The sequence below is a fragment of the Vigna unguiculata genome, chromosome 3, assembly GCF_037176805.1.
Source record: "Vigna unguiculata cultivar grain cowpea cultivar isolate G323 ecotype 2 chromosome 3, ASM3717680v1, whole genome shotgun sequence".
Taxonomy (NCBI): Eukaryota; Viridiplantae; Streptophyta; class Magnoliopsida; order Fabales; family Fabaceae; genus Vigna; species Vigna unguiculata.
The window spans coordinates 31369754-31389740 of record NC_140794.1 but is presented as its reverse complement, the minus strand read 5'-3'; the positions used below and the strand labels follow the sequence as shown (position 1 = coordinate 31389740).

At 41.0% G+C, this 19987-nt stretch overlaps 1 protein-coding gene across 1 annotated transcript; it reads right to left on the bottom strand.

The window, feature by feature from the left end:
• Positions 1-18962: 18962 nt before the first annotated feature.
• Positions 18963-19781, bottom strand: LOC146887704 (uncharacterized). The gene has a single exon (XM_085670350.1). It carries the CDS (start codon positions 19779-19781, stop codon positions 18963-18965), a length of 819 nt encoding a protein of 272 aa, XP_085526476.1.
• Positions 19782-19987: the final 206 nt, after the last annotated feature.

Sequence of the window (19987 nt, the reverse complement as noted above, 5' to 3'; positions counted from 1 at the left end):
ATGTTACCGACGGATTGCAACCATTGGAAAGTAACAAATATCAAGTTGAATTTGATCCTGGAAGAAGAGAATTAGTTTCAACTTGTGAAAAAAATAAAAGTCCTTCACAAGATCATAATAAACTTATATTAAAACTAATGTCTTAAGATTCGGGATAAATCTTCTCGAAGAAGGAGGGTATGATGTGAATTGCATATGGGTCAAATGGAGGATGACTAATGCGTCGTGTTGATGCAGCTTCTTTTATTTAAATAAGGGCCCAATGCTTTGTAAAATTGGCTGACCAAATTGTGTTTGTGCTTAACTAATTAATGGGCTTTAGTTTTTCTTTATCTTCAGTTGAAATAAGGGTCTGTATGCCAACTTAAGAACCAACCTTTGGAAGATCCGGAGGACCTTTGCTCAAAGTTTGTGGATGACTTTTTGTAGCCTTAAATTCAGTTACAATCAACCATTAACTAGCGGATCGCTGTTAGCTTGAGTGGATTATTAATTAATCGCTTTAAGCGGGATGATATTGAAATTTATGTGTCTTTTGTAATTCTGATGGTTAAAGCTCCTATATAAGTTGAACCATTTTCATCAATGAAGGCAAGCTGAGTTTTATTCAGAAAATAAACGAGTTTTATCTCATCTATCTTAGTGTGTGAGTGATTCTCCTAAGTTCTTGAGTGATTCAAGAATCCATGAGTTTAATCAAAGGTCCTTTATCCCTTTGTGTGTCTCAACTCTTAAGCTTATCTTCCATTCTTGGAAGTGTAATGTCTATCAATTTCCGTTCCATCTTCTTTTATGTTTCCATTTTCTCGTTTTAAATAATTTCTCAAATTTCTTGCTTGCTAGCATTCCAACAATAATAAATCAATCAGACAAATCGAACCCTGTGGATTCACATCATTCGGTATTCAGATCCTGGCTATCTATATTTGGAATAGGAAAGGAAGTTTATTATACAAAGTGTTTCACTGAATGCCATCCATGTTTAGTTGCATTCGATTACGGAAGCGAAAACAATGTTGTGATCCATAGATTGGTGGAGAAACTCTTGTTACCAGCAACCTTTCATCTGGATCAAGCATGCATCAAATTCAGTACATGGCAATGTGTGAAAGAAGTATTATGTGATATTGCTCCCATGGACTCTTGTCATCTTCTTTTGGGATGGGCATGGCTTCATTTTAAAACACTACATCTTGATAAACGTTCCCTTTATTTGAGGCATGAGGGACATCAAAAGAAGTACAAATTTATGACACCAAGACAAGTCAGTAAGGATCAACGTAGGCTGAAGGAGAAAACAGAAGAAGAAAGAATAGAACAAGAAGTAATATAAACTGCAGAAGGAAGGGAAAATAAAGAAAAAGAAATGGAACTAGAGAAAGTTTATTCGTCAATGTTTTTTCTTCTATAGTTTGTGATGTCATTTTACAGGAACAAAAGGATAAATATGTGAATGAAACACACCAACTTCCATGTTTAAAAAGGGAGCTTGTTCATAGTGCTTTATCAAAGAAGTAGAAATTTATGACACCAAGACAAGTCAGTAAGGATCAACGTAGGCTGAAGGAGAAAACAGAAAAAGAAAGAATAGAACAAGAAGTAATATAAACTGCAGAAGGAAGGGAAAATAAAGAAAAAGAAATGAAAGGTTGGTGTGTTTCATGCACATGCTTATCCTTTAGTTCCTGTAAAATGACATCACAAACTGTGGAAGAAAAAACATTGACGAATAAACTTTCTCTAGTTCCATTTCTTTTTCTTTATTTTCTCTTCCTTCTGCAGTTTATATTACTTCTTTTTCTACTCTTTCTTCTCCTGTTTTCTCCTTCAGCCTACGTTGATCCTTACTGACTTGTGTTGGTGTCATAAATTTCTACTTCTTTTGATGTCCCTCATGCCTCAAATAAAGGGAACGTTCATCAAGATGGAGTGTTTTAAAATGAAGCCATGCCCATCCCAAAAAAAGATGCCAAGAGTCCATGGGAGCAATATCACATAATACTTCTTTCACACATTGCCATGTACTGAATTTGATCCATGCTTGATCCAGATGAAAGGTTGCTGGTAACTGGAGTTTCTCCACCAATCTTTGGCTCACAACATTGTTTTTGCTTCCGTCATCGAATACAACTAAACATGGATGGCCTTCGGTTAAACACTTTGTATAATAAACTTCCTTTCCTATTCCAAATCTAGATAGCCAGGCTCTGAATACCAAATAATGTGAATCCACAAGGTTCGATTCGTTTGATTGATCTATCATTGTTGGAATGCTAACAGGCAAGAAATTTGAGAAATTATTTAAAACGAGAAAATGGAAACATAAAAGAAGATGAAACGGAAATTGATAGACATCACACTTCAAGGAATGGAAGATAAGCCTAAGAGTTGAAACACACAAAGGGATAAAGGACCTTTGATTAAACTCATGGATTCTTGAATCACTCAAGAACTTAGGAGAATCACTCTCACTAAGATAGATGAGATAAAACTCGTTTATTTTCTGAATAAAACTCAGCTTGCCTTCATTGATTAAAATGGTTCAACTTATATAGGAGCTTTAACCATCAGAATTACAAAAGACACATAAATTTCAATATCATCCCGCTTAAAGCTATTAATTAATGATCCACTCAAGCTAATGACGATGCGCTACTTAATGGTTGATTGTAACTGCAATTAAGGCTACCAAAAGTCATCCACCTTGATATGTAACAATAAATAATTCCATGCATTGTGTTTGACGAATTTGCTTCTTATCGACGAACCAAATGCATAATAAAGCACTATGAACAAGCTTCCTTTTTAAACAAGGAAGTTGTGTGTTTCATTCACATGCTTATCCTTTAGTTCCTGTAAAATGACGTCACAAACTGTAGAAGAAAAAACATGGACGAATAAACTTTCTCTAGTTCCATTTATTTTTCTTTATTTTCCCTTCCTTCTGCAGTTCATATTACTTCTTGTTCTATTCTTTCTTTTTCTGTTTTCTCCTTCAGCCTACGTTGATCCTTTCTGACTTGTCTTGGTGTCATAAATTTCTACTTCTTTTGATATCCCTCATGCCTCAAATAAAGGGAACGTTCATCAAGATAGAGTGTTTTAAAACGAAGCCATTCCCATCCCTAAAGAAGATGACAAGAGTCCACGGTAGCAATATCACATAATACTTCTTTCACACATTGCCATGTACTGAATTTGATCCATGCTTGATCCAGATGAAAGGTTGCTGGTAACTGGAGTTTCTCCACCAATCTTTGGCTCACAACATTGTTTTTGCTTCCGTCATCGAATACAAATCTAGATAGCCAGGCTCTGAATACCAAATAATGTGAATCCACAGGGTTCGATTCGTTTGATTGATCTATCATTGTTGGAATGCTAACAAGCAAGAAATTTGAGAAATTATTTAAAACGAGAAAATAGAAATATAAAAGAAGATGGAATGGAAATTGATAGACATCACACTTCCAAGAATGGAAGATAAGCCTAAGAGTTGAAACACACAAAGGGATAAAGGACCTTTGATTAAACTCATGGATTCTTGAATCACTCAAGAACTTAGGAGAACCACTCTCACTAAGATAGATGAGATAAAACTCGTTTATTTTCTGAATAAAACTCAGCTTACCTTCATTGATGAAAATGGTTTAACTTATATAGGAGCTTTAACCATCAGAATTACAAAAGACTCATAAATTTCAATATCATCCCGCTTAAAGCTATTAATTAATGATCCACTCAAGCTAATAACGATCCGCTACTTAATGGTTGATTATAACTGAAATTAAGGCTACGAAAATTCATCCACAAACTTTGAGCAAAGGTCCTCTTGATCTTCCAAAGGTTGCTTCTTAAGTTGGCATATGAACCCTTATTTCAACTTGAAGATAAAGCAAAACTAAAGCCTATTAATTGGTAAAGCACAAACACAATTTGGTCAGCCAATTTTACAAAGCATTGGGCCCTTATTTAAATAAAAGAAACTGCATCAACACGGCGCATTAGTCATCCTCCATTTGACCCATATGCAATTCACATCATACCCTCCTTCTTCGAGAAGATTTGTCCCGAATCTTAAGACACCAGTTTTAATGTAAGTTTATTATGATCTTGAGAAGGACTTTTATTTTTTCACAAGTTGAAACTAATTCTCTTCTTCCAGGATCAAATTCAACTTGATATTTGTTACTTTCCAATGGTTGGAATCCGTCGATAACATTTCTTGGCAACAGTACCCCACCTTGATATGTAACAATAAATAATTTCATGCATTGTGTTTGACGAATTTGCTTCTTATCGACAGACCAAATGCATAATAAAGCAGTATGAACAAGCTTCCTTTTTAAACATGGAGGTTGGTGTGTTTCATTCACATGCTTATCCTTTAGTTCCTGTAAAATGACATCACAAACTGTAGAAGAAAAAACATTGACGAATAAACTTTCTTTAGTTCCATTTATTTTTCTTTATTTTCCCTTCCTTCTGCAGTTTATATTACTTCTTTTTCTACTCCTTCTTTTTCTGTTTTCTCCTTCAGCTTACGTTGATCCTTACTGACTTATCTTGGTGTCATAAATTTCTACTTCTTTTGATGTCCCTTATGCCTCAAATAAAGGGAACGTTCATCAAGATGGTGTGTTTGAAAACGAAGCCATGCCCATCCCAAAAGAAGATGACAAGAGTCCATGGGAGCAATATCACATAATACTTCTTTCACACATTGCCATGTACTGAATTTGATCCATGCTTGATCCAGATGAAAGGTTGCTGGTAACTGGAGTTTCTCCACCAATCTTTGGCTCACAACATTGTTTTTGCTTCCGTCATCGAATACAACTAAACATGGATGGCCTTCGGTTAAACACTTTGTATAATAAACTTCCTTTCCTATTCCAAATCTAGATAGCCAGGCTCTGAATACCGAATGATGTGAATCCACAGGGTTCGATTCGTTTGATTGATCTATTATTGTTGGAATGCTAGCAAGCAAGAAATTTGAGAAATTATTTAAAATGAGAAAATGGAAACATAAAAGAAGATGGAACGGAAATTGATAGACATCACACTTCCAAGAATGGAAGATAAGGCTAAGAGTTGAAACACACAAAGGGATAAAGGACCTTTGATTAAACTCATGGAGTCTTGAATCACTCAAGAACTTAGGAGAATCACTCTCACTAAGATAGATGAGATAAAACTCGTTTATTTTCTGAATAAAACTCAGCTTGCCTTCATTGATGAAAATGGTTCAACTTATATAGGAGCTTTAACCATCAGAATTACAAAAGACAAATAAATTTCAATATCATCCCGCTTAAAGCTATTAATAAATGATCCACTCAAGATAATGACGATGCGCTACTTAATGGTTGGTTGTAACTGCAATTAAGGCTATCAAAAGTCATCCACCTTGATATGTAACAATAAATAATTCCATGCATTGTGTTTGACGAATTTGCTTCTTATCGACGGACCAAATGCATAATAAAGCACTATGAACAAGCTTCCTTTATAAACAAGGAAGTTGGTGTGTTTCATTCACATGCTTATCCTTTAGTTCCTGTAAAATGACATCACCAACTGTAGAAGAAAAACATTGACGAATAAACGTTCTGTAGTTCCATTTCTTTTTCTTTATTTTCCCTTCCTTCTGCAGTTTATATTACTTCTTGTTCTATTCTTTCTTTTCTTTTTTCTCCTTCAGCCTACGTTAATCCTTATTTACTTGTCTTGGTGTCATAAATTTCTACTTTTGATGTCCCTCATGCCTCAAATAAAGGGAACGTTTATCAAGATAGAGTGTTTTAAAATGAAGCCATGCCCATCCCAAAAGAAGATGACAAGAGTCCATGGGAGCAATATCACATAATACTTCTTTCACACATTGCCATGTACTGAATTTGATCCATGCTTGATCCAGATGAAAGGTTGCTGGTAAGTGGAGTTTCTCCACCAATCTTTGGCTCACAACATTGTTTTTGCTTCCGTAATCGAATACAACTAAACATGGATGGCCTCCGGTTAAACACTTTGTATAATAAACTTCCTTTCCTATTCCAAATCTAGATAGCCAGGCTCTGAATACCAAATAATGTGAATCCACAGGATTCGATTCATTTGACTGATCTATCATTGTTGAAATGCTAACAAGCAAGAAATTTGAGAAATTATTTAAAACGAGAAAATGGAAACATAAAAGAAGATGGAACGGAAATTGATAGACATCACAGTTCCAAGAATGGAAGATAAGCCTAAGAGTTGAAACACACAAAGGGATAAAGGACCTTTGATTAAACTCATGGATTCTTGAATCACTCAAGAACTTAGGAGAATCACTCTCACTAAGATAGATGAGATAAAACTCGTTTATTTTCTGAATAAAACTCAGCTTGCCTGCATTGATGAAAATGGTTCAACTTATATAGGAGCTTTAACCATCAGAATTACAAAAGAAACATAAATTTCAATATCATCCCGCTTAAAGCTATTAATTAATGATCCACTCAAGCTAATGACGATGCGCTACTTAATGGTTGATTGTAACTGCAATTAAGGCTACCAAAAGTCATCCACCTTGATATGTAACAATAAATAATTCCATGCATTGTGTTTGATGAATTTGCTTCTTATCGACGGACCAAATGCATAATAAAGCACTATGAACAAGCTTCCTTTTTAAACAATGAAGTTGGGGTGTTTCATTCACATGCTTATCCTTTAGTTCCTGTAAAATGACATCACCAACTGTAGAAGAAAAACATTGACGAATAAACTTTCTCTAGTTCCATTTCTTTTTCTTTATTTTCCCTTCCTTCTACAGTTTATATTACTTTTTGTTCTACACTTTCTTTTCTTTTTTCTCCTTCAGCCTACGTTAATCCTTACTGACTTGTCTTGGTGTCATAAATTTCTACTTCTTTTGATGTCGCTCATGCCTCAAATAAAGGGAACGTTCATCAAGATGGAGTGTTTTAAAACGAAGCCATGCCCATCCCAAAAGAAGATGACAAGAGTCCATGGGAGCAATATCACATAATACTTCTTTTACACATTGCCATGTATTGAATTTGATCCATGCTTGATCCAGAGGAAAGGTTGCTGGTAATTGGAGTTTCTCCACCAATCTTTGGCTCACAACATTGTTTTCGCTTCCGTAATCGAATGCAACTAAACATGGATGGCCTTCGGTTAAACACTTTGTATAATAAACTTCCTTTCCTATTCCAAATCTAGATAGCTAGGCTCTGAATACCAAATGATGTGAATCCACAGGGTTTGATTTGTTTAACTGATCTATCATTGTTGGAATGCTAACAAGCAAGAAATTTGAGAAGTTATTTAAAACGAGAAAATGGAAACATAAAAGAAGATGGAACAAAAATTGATTTCATCGCACTTCCAAGAATGGAAGATAAGGCTAAGTGTTGAAACACACAAAGGGATAAAGGACCTTTGATTAAACTCATGGATTCTTGAATCAGTAAAAAACTTAGGAGAATCACTCTCACAAAGATAGATGAGATAAAACTCGTTTATTTTCTGAATAAAACTCAGCTTGCCTTCATTGATGAAAATGGTTCAACTTATATAGGAGCTTTAACCATCAGAATTACAAAAGACACATAAATTTCAATATCATCCCGCTTAAAGCTATCAATTAATGATCCACTCAAGCTAATGACGATGCGCTACTTAATGGTTGGTTGTAACTGCAATTAAGGCTACCAAAAGTCATCCACCTTGATATGTAACAATAAATAATTCCATGCATTGTGTTTGACGAATTTGCTTCTTATCGACGGACCAAATGCATAATAAAGCACTATGAACAAGCTTCCTTTTTAAACAAGGAAGTTGGTGTGTTTCATTCACATGCTTATCTTTTAGTTCCTGTAAAATGACATCACCAACTGTAGAAGAAAAACATTGACGAATAAACGTTCTGTAGTTCCATTTCTTTTTCTTTATTTTCCCTTCCTTCTGCAGTTTATATTACTTCTTGTTCTATTCTTTCTTTTATTTTTTCTCCTTCAGCCTACGTTAATCCTTACTGACTTGTCTTGATATCATAAATTTCTACTTTTGATGTCCCTCATGCCTCAAATAAAGGGAACGTTTATCAAGATAGAGTGTTTTAAAACGAAGCCATGCCCATCCCAAAAGAAGATGACAAGAGTCCATGGGAGCAATATCACATAATACTTCTTTCACACATTGCCATGTACTGAATTTGATCCATGCTTGATCCAGATGAAAGGTTGCTGGTAAGTGAAGTTTCTCCACCAATCTTTGGCTCACAACATTATTTTTTCTTCCGTAATCGAATACAACTAAACATGGATGGCCTCTGGTTAAACACTTTGTATAATAAACTTCCTTTCCTATTCCAAATCTAGATAGCCAGGCTCTGAATACCAAATAATGTGAATCCACAGGATTCGATTCGTTTGACTGATCTATCGTTGTTGGAATGCTAACAAGCAAGATATTTGAGAAATTATTTAAAACGAGAAAATGGAAACATAAAAGAAGATGGAACGGAAATTGATAGGCATCACACTTCAAAGAATGGAAGATAAGCCGAAGAGTTGAAACACACAAAGGGATAAAGGACCTTTGATTAAACTCATGGATTCTTGAATCACTCAAGAACTTAGGAGAATCACTCTCACAAAGATAGATGAGATAAAACTCATTTATTTTCTGAATAAAACTCAGCTTGCCTTCATTGATGAAAATGGTTCAACTTATATAGGAGCTTTAACCATCAGAATTACAAAAGAGACATAAATTTCAATATCATCCTACTTAAAGCTATTAATTAATGATCCACTCAAGCTAATGACGATGCGCTACTTAATGGTTGATTGTAACTGCAATTAAGGCTACCAAAATCATCCACCTTGATATGTAACAATAAATAATTCCATGCATTGTGTTTGACGAATTTGCTTCTTATCGACGGACCAAATGCATAATAAAGCACTATGAACAAGCTTCCTTTTTAAACATGGAAGTTGGTCTGTTTCATTCACATGCTTATCCTTTAGTTCCTGTAAAATGACATCACAAACTGTAGAAGAAAAAACATTGACGAATAAACTATCTCTAATTCCATTTATTTTTCTTTATTTTCCCTTCCTTCTGCGGTTTATATTACTTCTTTTTCTACTCTTTCTTTTTCTGTTTTCTCCTTCAGCCTACGTTGATCCTTATTGACTTGTCTTGGTGTGATAAATTTCTACTTCTTTTGATGTCCCTCATGCCTCAAATAAAGGGAACGTTCATCAAGATGGAGTGTTTTAAAATGAAGCCATGCCCATCCCAAAAGAAGATGACAAGAGTTGATGAAGGATTATATTGTTCCTTTTTAAGATTATTGAATATGGTGTGAGTTGATTAAGAAAGCTAAGCGAAATCCCCACTGGACATTAAGATAGCAAGCTATCTAGATGTGAAGGTTCCTTTCACAAAGCTCAAGAGAAGAAGATGATGGATTGATTCAAAATGAAAAGGAAATGGAAAGAACATAAACCATATAAAACCAAGAACAATTAAAGGAAGAAGAAAACATAAAAAGGAAAGGAAAGAAATGGTAAAAATGTGAGAAGCACGCCACTACAAGGCTAGGCTAGAAGCCATGGCAACCTCGAAGATGAGTGGATGTGTGCCGCCACTTGCTATGCAAGATAAGGCTTACAAGTTTCACTCCCAAGGGAGGAAACTCTCACAAATGGTTGAGACACAAGAGTGTTTTTACTTCAAAATGTTCAACCCTTTTACATGTCTAGGAGCACCCCTTATATAGTAGAGTTTAGGGGCCTCTAAGCAAATAAAAGATACCTAAGGATGTCTCTACAAAAACCTAACCCTAGCTTCTAGAAACTAGGTCAAATAAGGTTACAAAAATGAGAGACAAAAGAGCCAACTATGGTGTGTGCAAGGCTAATTTCGTTCTAGCACAAAAGGAGACAAAGAATGTGTCTCATATGTCTCTAAAAAGTGGCCAAAGTGTGCTAAAAACAAAGGAGACCAAAGGTACATAGGTACACTTGCTTCATGCCTTTTACTTTATGCTTTATGTCTTTGCTTTACTCTCTCCTCTACATCATTTATGCTCCCCAATCACCATGCGCCACCTAGCATTGCTTTCTTACTCCTAATTAACCTACAAAGCAAATAAACATAGATTAGCATGTTGGCTTAAGTCAAGTCAACTATAGTCAACAAGTCAAACCTAGACAAAGCTCAACAAGTCAACTAAAGTTGATTCAACTAAGTCAACTTAGGGAATCAAAAATAACAAACACAAATGAAAGGGATGAAGGATTAGTGAACTTCCTTTCTAAACATGCTTAGTCTTCTTAAGCATGTGCCTTCATCCTTGGTTGGGGTCAATCCTTCATCAAGAGTCCATGGGAGCAATATCACATAATACTTCTTTCACACATTGCCATGTACTGAATTTGATCCATGCTTGATCCAGATGAAAGGTTGCTGGTAACTAGAGTTTCTCCACCAATCTTTGGCTCACAACATTGTTTTCGCTTCCGTAATCGAATGCAACTAAACATGGATGGCCTTCGGTTAAACACTTTGTATAATAAACTTCCTTTCCTATTCCAAATCTAGATAGCCAGGCTCTGAATACCAAATGATGTGAATCCACAAGGTTCGATTTGTTTGACTGATCTATCATTGTTGGAATGCTAACAAGCATGAAATTTGAGAAATTATTTAAAACGAGAAAATGGAAACATAAAAGAAGATGGAACGGAAATTGATAGACATCACAGTTCCAAGAATGGAAGATAAGCCTAAGAGTTGAAACACACAAAGGGATAAAGGACCTTTGATTAAACTCATGGATTCTTGAATCACTCAAGAACTTAGGAGAATCACTCTCACTAAGATAGATGACATAAAACTCAATTATTTTCTGAATATAGGAGCTTTAACCATCAGAATTACAAAAGACTCATAAATTTCAATATCTTCCCGCTTAAAGCTATTAATTAATGATCCACTCAAGCTAATAACGATCCGCTACTTAATGGTTGATTGTAACTAAAATTAAGGCTACCAAAAGTCATCCACAAACTTTGAGCATAGGTCCTTGTTCTTATGGGACCGAGGTCTGTAGTCCACAAATCAGCCAAGGGTCTTGTACATCTTCTTGAGGTCGGTCTTCTCTTGTTGAAAGGAGGGCCAGAGGGCGGCGCAGGGGACTTGCAAAAGAGACTCTGATGCCTAAGTCATCACTGGTGCTGTCAGGGTTTCAGAGAATAATTAATGCGTAATGAATGCATGGAACAGTGTGCTATTTATACCTTTTTACTTGTGGGTCCTACCTGGGATGGGCTTTCGGGCCCAATATTCCTTTTTTAGCCATTCTTGGATCCAGTGTAAAAGGGGAGAATTTACCAAGGGGTCCTTCAGATGTTGGCAGTGTTCGGTACTCGGCCAAGAGATGCGTCGAGGGTGGCTTTCTTTTGTAAAGGTGCCTTTCGCGTGGTAACCAGCCATCGGGTTTTGGTGTGTAGGCCGTGTGGTTTAACAAGGGGGTGTGGAGCTAGGTGGGGGTCGTGTTCTCCATATGGAGGGGTTCTTGCGTGGTAGGCGGCTATTGTGCTCTCTAGGGGCCGTCTGGTTCTGTGTGAAGGCGTTTCTGCGTGGTAGGCAGCCATTGTGCTCTCTGGGGCCGTCTACTTGGGTATGGTTGGGACATCAACCTCCCAGTCTAGAGGCAAGAAGTGACGTGTAGACTATTTTGCAAATTTCATTTGTGGTCTTTGGCCGTGTACCATGTGAGCATACCGGCCTCCCAGTCTAGAGGCAAGAAGTGACGTGTAGACTATTTTGCAAATTTCATTTGTGGTCTTTGGCCGTGTACCATGTGAGCATACCGGCCTCCCAGTCTAGAGGCAAGAAGTGACGTGTAGACTATTTGAATGGGGTAACGTGCCGCTGTCTGTAGTGGTTAGCGGCCACGTTGTTGTGATAGTTGGGCCGGTATCTTTTACGAGGTGTTAGGGGGTGATGAAGGATTGACCTCAACCAAGGATGGAGGCAAATGCTTAAGAAGACTAAGCATGTTTAGAAAGGAAGTTCACTAATCCTTCATCCCTTTCATTTGTGTTTCTATTTTTGATTCCCTAAGTTGACTTAGTTGAATCAACTTTAGTTGACTTGTTGACCTTTGACTAGGTTTGACTTGTTGACTATAGTTGACTTGACTTAAGCCAACATGCTAATCTATGTTTATTTGCTTTGTAGGTTAATTAGGAGTAAGAAAGCAATGCTAGGTGGCGCATGGTGATTGGGGAGCATAAATGATGTGGAAGAGAGAGTAAAGCAAAGGCATAAAGCATAAAGTAAAAGGCATGAAGCAAGTGTACCTATGTACCTTTTGTCTCCTTTGTTTTTAGCACACTTTGGCCACTTTTTGGAGACATATGAGACACATTCTTTGTCTCCTTTTGTGCTAGAACGAAATTAGCCTTGCACACACCATAGTTAGCTCTTTTGTCTCTCATTTTTGTAACCTTATTTGACCTAGTTTCTAGAAGCTAGGGTTAGGTTTTTGTAGAGACATCCTTAGGTATCTTTTATTTGCTTAGAGGCCCCTAAACTCTTCTATATAAGGGGTGCTCCTAGACATGTAAAAGGGTTGAACATTTTGAAGTAAAAACACTCTTGTGTCTCAACCATTTGTGAGAGTTTCCTCTCTTGGGAGTGAATACTTTTAAGCCTTATCTTGCATAGCAAGTGGCGGCACACATCCACTCATCTTCAAGGTTGCCATGGCTTCTAGCCTAGCCTTGTAGTGGCGTGCTTCTCACATTTTTACCATTTCTTTCCTTTCCATTTTATGTTTTCTTCTTCCTTTAATTGTTCTTGGTTTTCTATGGTTTATGTGCTTTCCATTTCCTTTTTGTTTTGAATCAATCCATCATCTTCTTCTCTTGAGCTTTGTGAAAGGAACCTTCACATCTAGATAGCTTGTTATCTTAATGTCCAGTGGGGATTTCGCTTAGCTTTCTTAATCAACTCACACCATATTCAATAATATTAAAAAGGAACAAGATAATCCTTCATCATTTGGTATCTAGAGCCTAGGTTATCTTGAATATGGTGTTTTTCATGTTCTAACCTTGTCTTGTTGTAGCTATCTTGGTATGGTTCAAATCCACTTCCATGACACACAAAAAAAGTGCTGGCAGAAAACTTGACGATTTTAAAACATTAAACTGCACCAGCTCAGCGGTCCAAAAATTATGTTTTTGGTGTCAAAAGAAAGCTCTATGAGTCTAGTTTCCAGAAAAAAAAGAACCAACGCATTTGGAGTTATGTGGAGAAAGTTATGATCAAATTAGTGAGCAAATTTGGTGGGAGGTGAAGGGTTTTGGCTAAGTTCTTTAAATAGTAGTGGATTCACTTGTCATTTTTCGTTGCTCTTAGTTCCTAGTTTCGTTGTGCTTGCTGTGTTGCTGCTTGGGCGTTTGTTGGTGTTTGTGTGCCGTCTTCTATTTGACCGGCTTTGAGGTATGTCGACTACGTCTTCTAGTGGTTCGAATTGTGGTGATTCGGGGGAAAGTTTTGGTGGACTACAATTAGAGTTCTTGAGTTTGTCGGAGACGTTGCATGTTGAGGTTGAGCGGGAGGTGCGTGAAGATCCGGCTAATGAACATGTGGAGTCGCTCTGGCTGAGAAGGGGTGGGTACGAGTGGGTGGCTGAGGGGGTGAGGTTGTGCTCTTCAAAGTATCGTTGGTCTAGGTTGCTTAGATCTTGGATGAACATCATCTATCTGTTTGAAAGGGGTGCGGATCCTAATATGGTGGCTATTGAGAGGGTGAGTGCTGTGGAGGCTGTGTGCCATGGTTGCGAGGGGTTGGAAGGTGATTTTTTCTACATGTACGCGTGCATGTTCACAAAGCTTCATGTTCGGTTGCCATTAGACGAGTTCACGATGGGGGTTCTGCGGCTGTTAAATGTTGCGCTGACGCAGTTGCATCCTAACAGTTGGGGGAGTTTGCAAGCTTTTCGGCTGATTTGTAAGGCGCTTTATTTGACGCCGACTCCCGAGAGGTTTTTGTACTTTTACGTCACGCGTCCAAGGGATCCGCTGTCATGGGTGTCTTTGGTCGGCAGGGCGAAGATTAGCTTGTTAGATGGCTTCACGCAGTCATTTAAGAAGTTTAAGGATGGGTTCTTTCGAGTGCGGGTGTTGCCTGCCGGGAGGTTGTTATATTATGATGATAGAGGGCGGCCCAAATTTCCCTTTTATTGGACGAGAGCGCCGACGTGTAGGGATGCGTTGGCTAAGGAGGCCTTGGATGTGGATAGCCAGAGAGTGGTGGAGGTGTTGGAGATGTTGCCGGTTAGGGTGCCGGGGAAATGGGTTGTTTGCTGTTATTTGACGGACAATCCTGGTCACGACTTATGCGGTATGTTTTGATATTGTTGTTGGTTCTGTGTTGGACTAATCTGAAAATTTGGGTTTTGTTCAGGTGTGATGGCTCACCACGTGAAAAAGGTTGGTGGAGAAGTGGACCTATTTGCCAAGATTAGAGACCAGATGGCGAATGCCGCGAAGGGGGAGGGGCAGTCGCAGGCTCCGAATCTCGCGGGTCCGGTTGTGGATACTTACCGACCTCCTGTTGCCAAGAGACTGGCTCCTTCTAAGATGAAGGGGGTTGGGAAGGACCGTAAGAGGTTGAGGGCTCTTGCGAAGACTGGAGGTGTTGGGTCGAGTGGGTCGAGCAATCCTGATCTTGGCGGCTTTGAGAAAACGAAGATTCAAATGAGGAAGGGGGTGGAGCTCAAGTTGAGTGACGAGGAGGTGGCGGTCGTGGAGGCTGCTGATCCGGGGTTGACTATGCGGGCTATGAGTGAGTATTTGGCGCGTGGTATGGTGTTAAGTCGGCGGGTGGTGACTTTGCTGTAGGAGGAGCTGGCTGTGGGTGATAAGAAAAAATTGGCCGAGGAAGTTGCTGCATTGAAGGTCCAGAGGGATCGCGAACAAGTGGCGTGGGCGGATGAGAAGATGAAGTTGGAGGCTGAGGTGAAGAAATTGAAGGGGAGTGTTGTGGGTTAGGAGAAAAAATTGAAGGCTAAGTAGGTGGAGTTGGATGGGGTGAATGCCGCCAAAGGCGCTGCTGTTGAAGAAGCTGCTAGCGAAGTGTTTGGTCTTCAGCAGGCCGTGTATAATGAACACGTTAATGGTTTCCAGAAGGCCTTGAGGCAAGCCGAGTTCTTGTATCGGGAAGTGTTTGTGACGGACTGCCACTTTAACATAAATCTGGATGTGTATGATGACAGCATGTTGGATGTTGCAGAAATTAGCCGGCTCAAAGCTGAGAAGGAGGTGGCCACAATTGCAAATGAGGATACCGTGATGACGACTCCAGTAGCCACCACGGTTGATGGGGTGGTGGGGCAGGTGGAGGTTGCCGACGAGGAAGCCGAGGGCGCGGAAGAGGACGCAGCGAGTGAGGAGGTGGATCAAGCTGAAGAGTAACATTAGTGTAGATATTGGGGGCGAGGACGCCGAAACTTGTTTTGTTTGTTTTTTGTACGATCATGGGGACAGATTATAATTTGTTTTGTCGGCGTGTTGCCGGTTTGCTTTTAGGGCGAATGTGCCTGCATGGAATCCTGGGGACCGAAATATTATCATTGTGCTAGTTAGGCATGGTAAATTTAATTTCAAAGTGCGGTAACATGCGCTTTTTTGATTTATTGGCGTGTGTTTGTTAAATCACGCGGTGCTTGCGTTAGCGGCCGGCCACGGTTGCGGTTATCGACCGACGATAATTTGGATTGGCGGGTAGGATTGTTTACCTTTTTTCGCTTAGCGGCACAGGACTTGGAGTATTGGCTAGGAATAGTTAATTCGTTCGACCAGCGGCATTCAAGAATAGTGGCTGGGAATTAGTTCGTTCGACTAGCGGCACTTAGAGTAGTGGCTGGGAGTTAATTTGTTCGACTAGCGGCACTTAGAGTAGTGGCTGGGAGTTAGTTCGTTCGACCAGCGACACTTAGAGTAGTAGTTGGGAGTTAGTTCGTTCGACCAGCGGCACTTAGAGTAGTGGCTGGGAGTTAATTCGTTCGACCAGCGGCACTTAGAGTAGTGGCTGGGAGTTGTTGTGAATAAGATATGCATAAACTTGTATTTCATTGATAGGTGATGCCTCATTAAAACCTTCCCGGCTAAAACCCTCCTTAGGGAAAAATGCCGGAGTAGGAAAAAGTGCATCGGATTACAAGTGTGGTTCAACTAAAATAGAATTTGAGGTGGGAGATGTTCCAAGTGTTGGGAAGCGGCTCTCCGGATAGTTTTTCCAGGCGATAGGCTCCCTTGCCGACCTCTTTAAGTACTCGGAAAGGTCCTTCCCAGTTGGGTGAGAACTTGCCTTCGTGCTTGTGGGCTTTGCTGGCCATTCTCCACACGAGGTCCCCTTTGTGAAAAAAACGCGGTTTCAGCTTGGAGTTGTATCTTCTTGCTGCCCTCAATTTGGTCGCTAAGTCCTGGATTCGTCCCTTTTCTCTTGTCTCGTAAAGAAGATCGAGGTGTGTAGCCATGCAGTCAGCATTTAACTGTGTGTCGTGGTGTTGTTATCGGATTGAGGGTTCCCCGATTTCTATCGGAATGACGACGTCTGTTCCGTACACTAGAGTATATGGTGCTTCGTGGGTCGAAGATTGGGGGGTGCACCTATATGCCCATAGTACTTCGAGCAATTCATCTGGCCATTTGCCTTTGGCTCCATCTAAGCGTTTCTTTAATTGCCCAAGGATGATCTTGTTGGCGACCTCAGCTTGGCCATTGGTTTGAGGGTGTTCGACGGAGCTTGTTATGTGGGTAATGTTCAGGTTGCGGTAGAAGTCGGCGAGGCCCTTGTCTATGAACTGGCGACCATTGTCGGTTATGATTGTGTGGGGGATTCCGTAGCGGCAGATGATGGTTTTCCAAACGAAGCGCTGGACTTGGTTGGTCGTGATGGTGGCTAATGGTTCTGCTTCGATCCACTTGGAGAAGTAGTCGACCGCAACGAGAAGGAACTTGACCTGTCCATTCCCCATTTTGAGAATGAGCATGGTGAGGAGACGTGGTGTAATTCTTCCTGGTGCATGTGTGTTATCGGTCCGTGTTTTTGGCATTGAACGCATTTTTGGACGTATGTGGTGCAGTCTTCTTCCATTGTGGGCCAGTAATAACAGGCGCGTAATATCCTAGCGGCTATGGTTTTGGGTCCTGAGTGGTAGCCGCAGATGCCTTGGTGTATTTCTTGTATGATATAGTTGGCTTTTTCTCTGGTTATGTACTTGAGTAAGGGCTTGCTGAAGCCTTTTCTGAATAGTTCGCCCCCAATTAGGGTGTATCGCGCGCTTTCCGGACCCATCCTTTTTCTTCGTTCGGCGGGGTGACTCCTGATTCTAAGTATTTGATGAAAGGTTCCATCCAGGTGTTAGTGGCAGTAATGTTTAAGCATTGGTTTTGCTGGTCAATGGAGGGTGTAGCTAGGGTGTGCTGGAGGAGTGACTTGTAACGGCCTTTGTTTTTGGTACTTGCGAGCTTTGAGAGAATGTCTGCCCGGGTATTGTCGCTTCGTGGGACGTGTTTAATTTGGAAAGTGTCGAAGTGCTCGGTCAGGGATACTGCCATGTGGTAGTATTGTGCGAGGGTGGGATCTTTGATTTGGTAGTCGCCATTGAGGTGTCCTACGGTGAGCTTTGAGTCTGTCTTGCATAGGAGTTTACGCGCGCCGACGTCTCGTGCTAAGTTGAGGCCGGCGATGATGGCTTCGTACTCAGCTTGATTGTTGGATGTTTTGAAGGTGAAACGTAGAAATTGTTCTATGAGGATGTTGCCGGGTCCTTCTAGTACTATTCCGGCGCCGGCTCCCAGCGGGTTTGAGGAGCCGTCTACGTGCATGGTCCACCAGGTGTCATGGGGGGCTTGCTCTTGAAGGTCGTTGGCGAAGTCTGCTAGGCACTGTGCTCGGATAGGTCCATGCGATTCGTAGTGGATAGTAAATTTTGACAGTTCGATGGCCCAAGAGGATAGCCGACCTTCTAAATCGGGTTTTTGCAGGATTTTCTGTATAGGATGGACCGTTCTGATGATGATCGTGTGTGATTGGAAGTATGGTCGCAGATGACATGTTGTTGTTATGATTGCAAGGGCTGCCTTCTCCACCATTTGATATCGTGTTTCTGGGTCTTGGAGGATGCGGCTTGTAAAGTATATTGGATGTTGGGTGTTGTCCCTTTCTTGGATGTAAAGTATCATTGGTTTGGTTTTTTCCGCCAGCTTCGGGAGGAAGCGCGAGATGGCGGTTAGTCTGCCCACTAGGCGCTGCACCTCTTTGATATTCGCGGGGCTTCTCATGTCGATGATGGTTTGACATTTTTCGGGGTTGGCCTCAATCCCTCGCTGCGTGAGCATGAAGCCTAGAAACTTCCCGCCATCTACTCCGAATGTGCATTTTTCGGGGTTGACTCTAATGTTGTATGTGCACAAGGCTTTCAAGACTTGCGCTAGGTCCGCGAAGTGCTGTTGCGCGTTGGGGGACTTGACGATGATGTCGTCTACATATACCTCTATCGTCTTGCCCAGGAGTGGCTGGAAAACTCTATCCATCAATCGTTGGTATGTAGCGCCGGCGTTTTTGAGACCAAAGGGCATGACTTTGTAGTAAAGGTTGGCCTCCTCGATTATGAACACGGTTTTGATTTTGCCATCGTCAGCCATGGGTATTTGGTTGTAGCCGGAATAAGCGTCTAGGAAGCTCAGTATGGCATGCCCCGCGGCCCCATCGACGAGCCTGTCTATGCTGGGCAATGGGTAAGCATCCCGGGGGCAGGCCTTGTTCAGGTCCGTGTAATCTACACACATGCGCTAGTTCCCATTGGGTTTCTTGACTAGCACCACGTTGGCGAGCCAGGTCGTGTATTAGGCTTCACCGACAAAGCCGGCCTGTTTTAGCTTTTTGGCCTCTACTATAGCTGCTTGCCTCCTTTTTTTCTGTGAGACGGGTTTTGCATTTGGGAAAACAGATAGCCGGTGGGCGGCTATTCTAGGGTGAACACCGGGGAGATCGGCTGCCAACCAGGCGAAGAGGTCAGCATTTTGTCTTAGCACTTGCTCGATGTGGCCCTCCTCTCCTTCGGGAAGGGAAGCTCCCACTTGGACGAAATGGCCTTGTTGTTTGAGTGGAAGTTGCCTTGTTTCCCCCACGGGTTCGAGGCGTGCTTCGGAGTTTATTCTGGGGTCTAAGTCATCGCCGTTCAGGGTGGTGTGGGCTTGGGATTGTTCAACATTGTGGGTTATCAGGGGTGGGAGTGGGAGTTTCAGGCTTGCCATGTAGCATTCTCTGGCTGCACGTTGGTCGCCATGTACTGTGATGATGTCGCCCTCCGGGGATGGAAACTTCATTGCAAGGTGCGGGGTGGATACTATGGCACCCAGCGCGTTGATGGATGGACGGCCAAGGAGGATGTTGTAGGACGTGTGGGCGTCGACGACCAAGTAGCGAATGGGAATGGTTTTGGTTTGTCTTCCCTCTCCGAACGTTGTGTGAAGGTCGATGTACCCTTTGGTGGGGACTCTCTCGCCTGAGAATCCGTATATGGGCTCATTATGAGGGGTTAATTCAGCGAGGGGTATTTGCATCTTGTTGAATGTTTTCCAATACAAGATGTCTACGGAGCTCCCTTGATCAACGAGAACCTTCTTTACTGCGAAGTTCTCGACTTCCACAGTTACGACCATGGGGTCGTCTTGGTTGGGGTCGGTTCCCTAGAAATCGGAGTCTGAGAAAGTGATGGACGACATTCTTCTTTGCGTTCGTTTGGATACTACGTGTATTTGCTGGACGGCTCTCAGGTGCCTCTTTCTCGATGAGGAGGACCTCCCTCCTCCTGCGAATCCCCCTGATATTGTGTTGATCGTTCCTCGTAGGGGGGGCTTGTCATCTG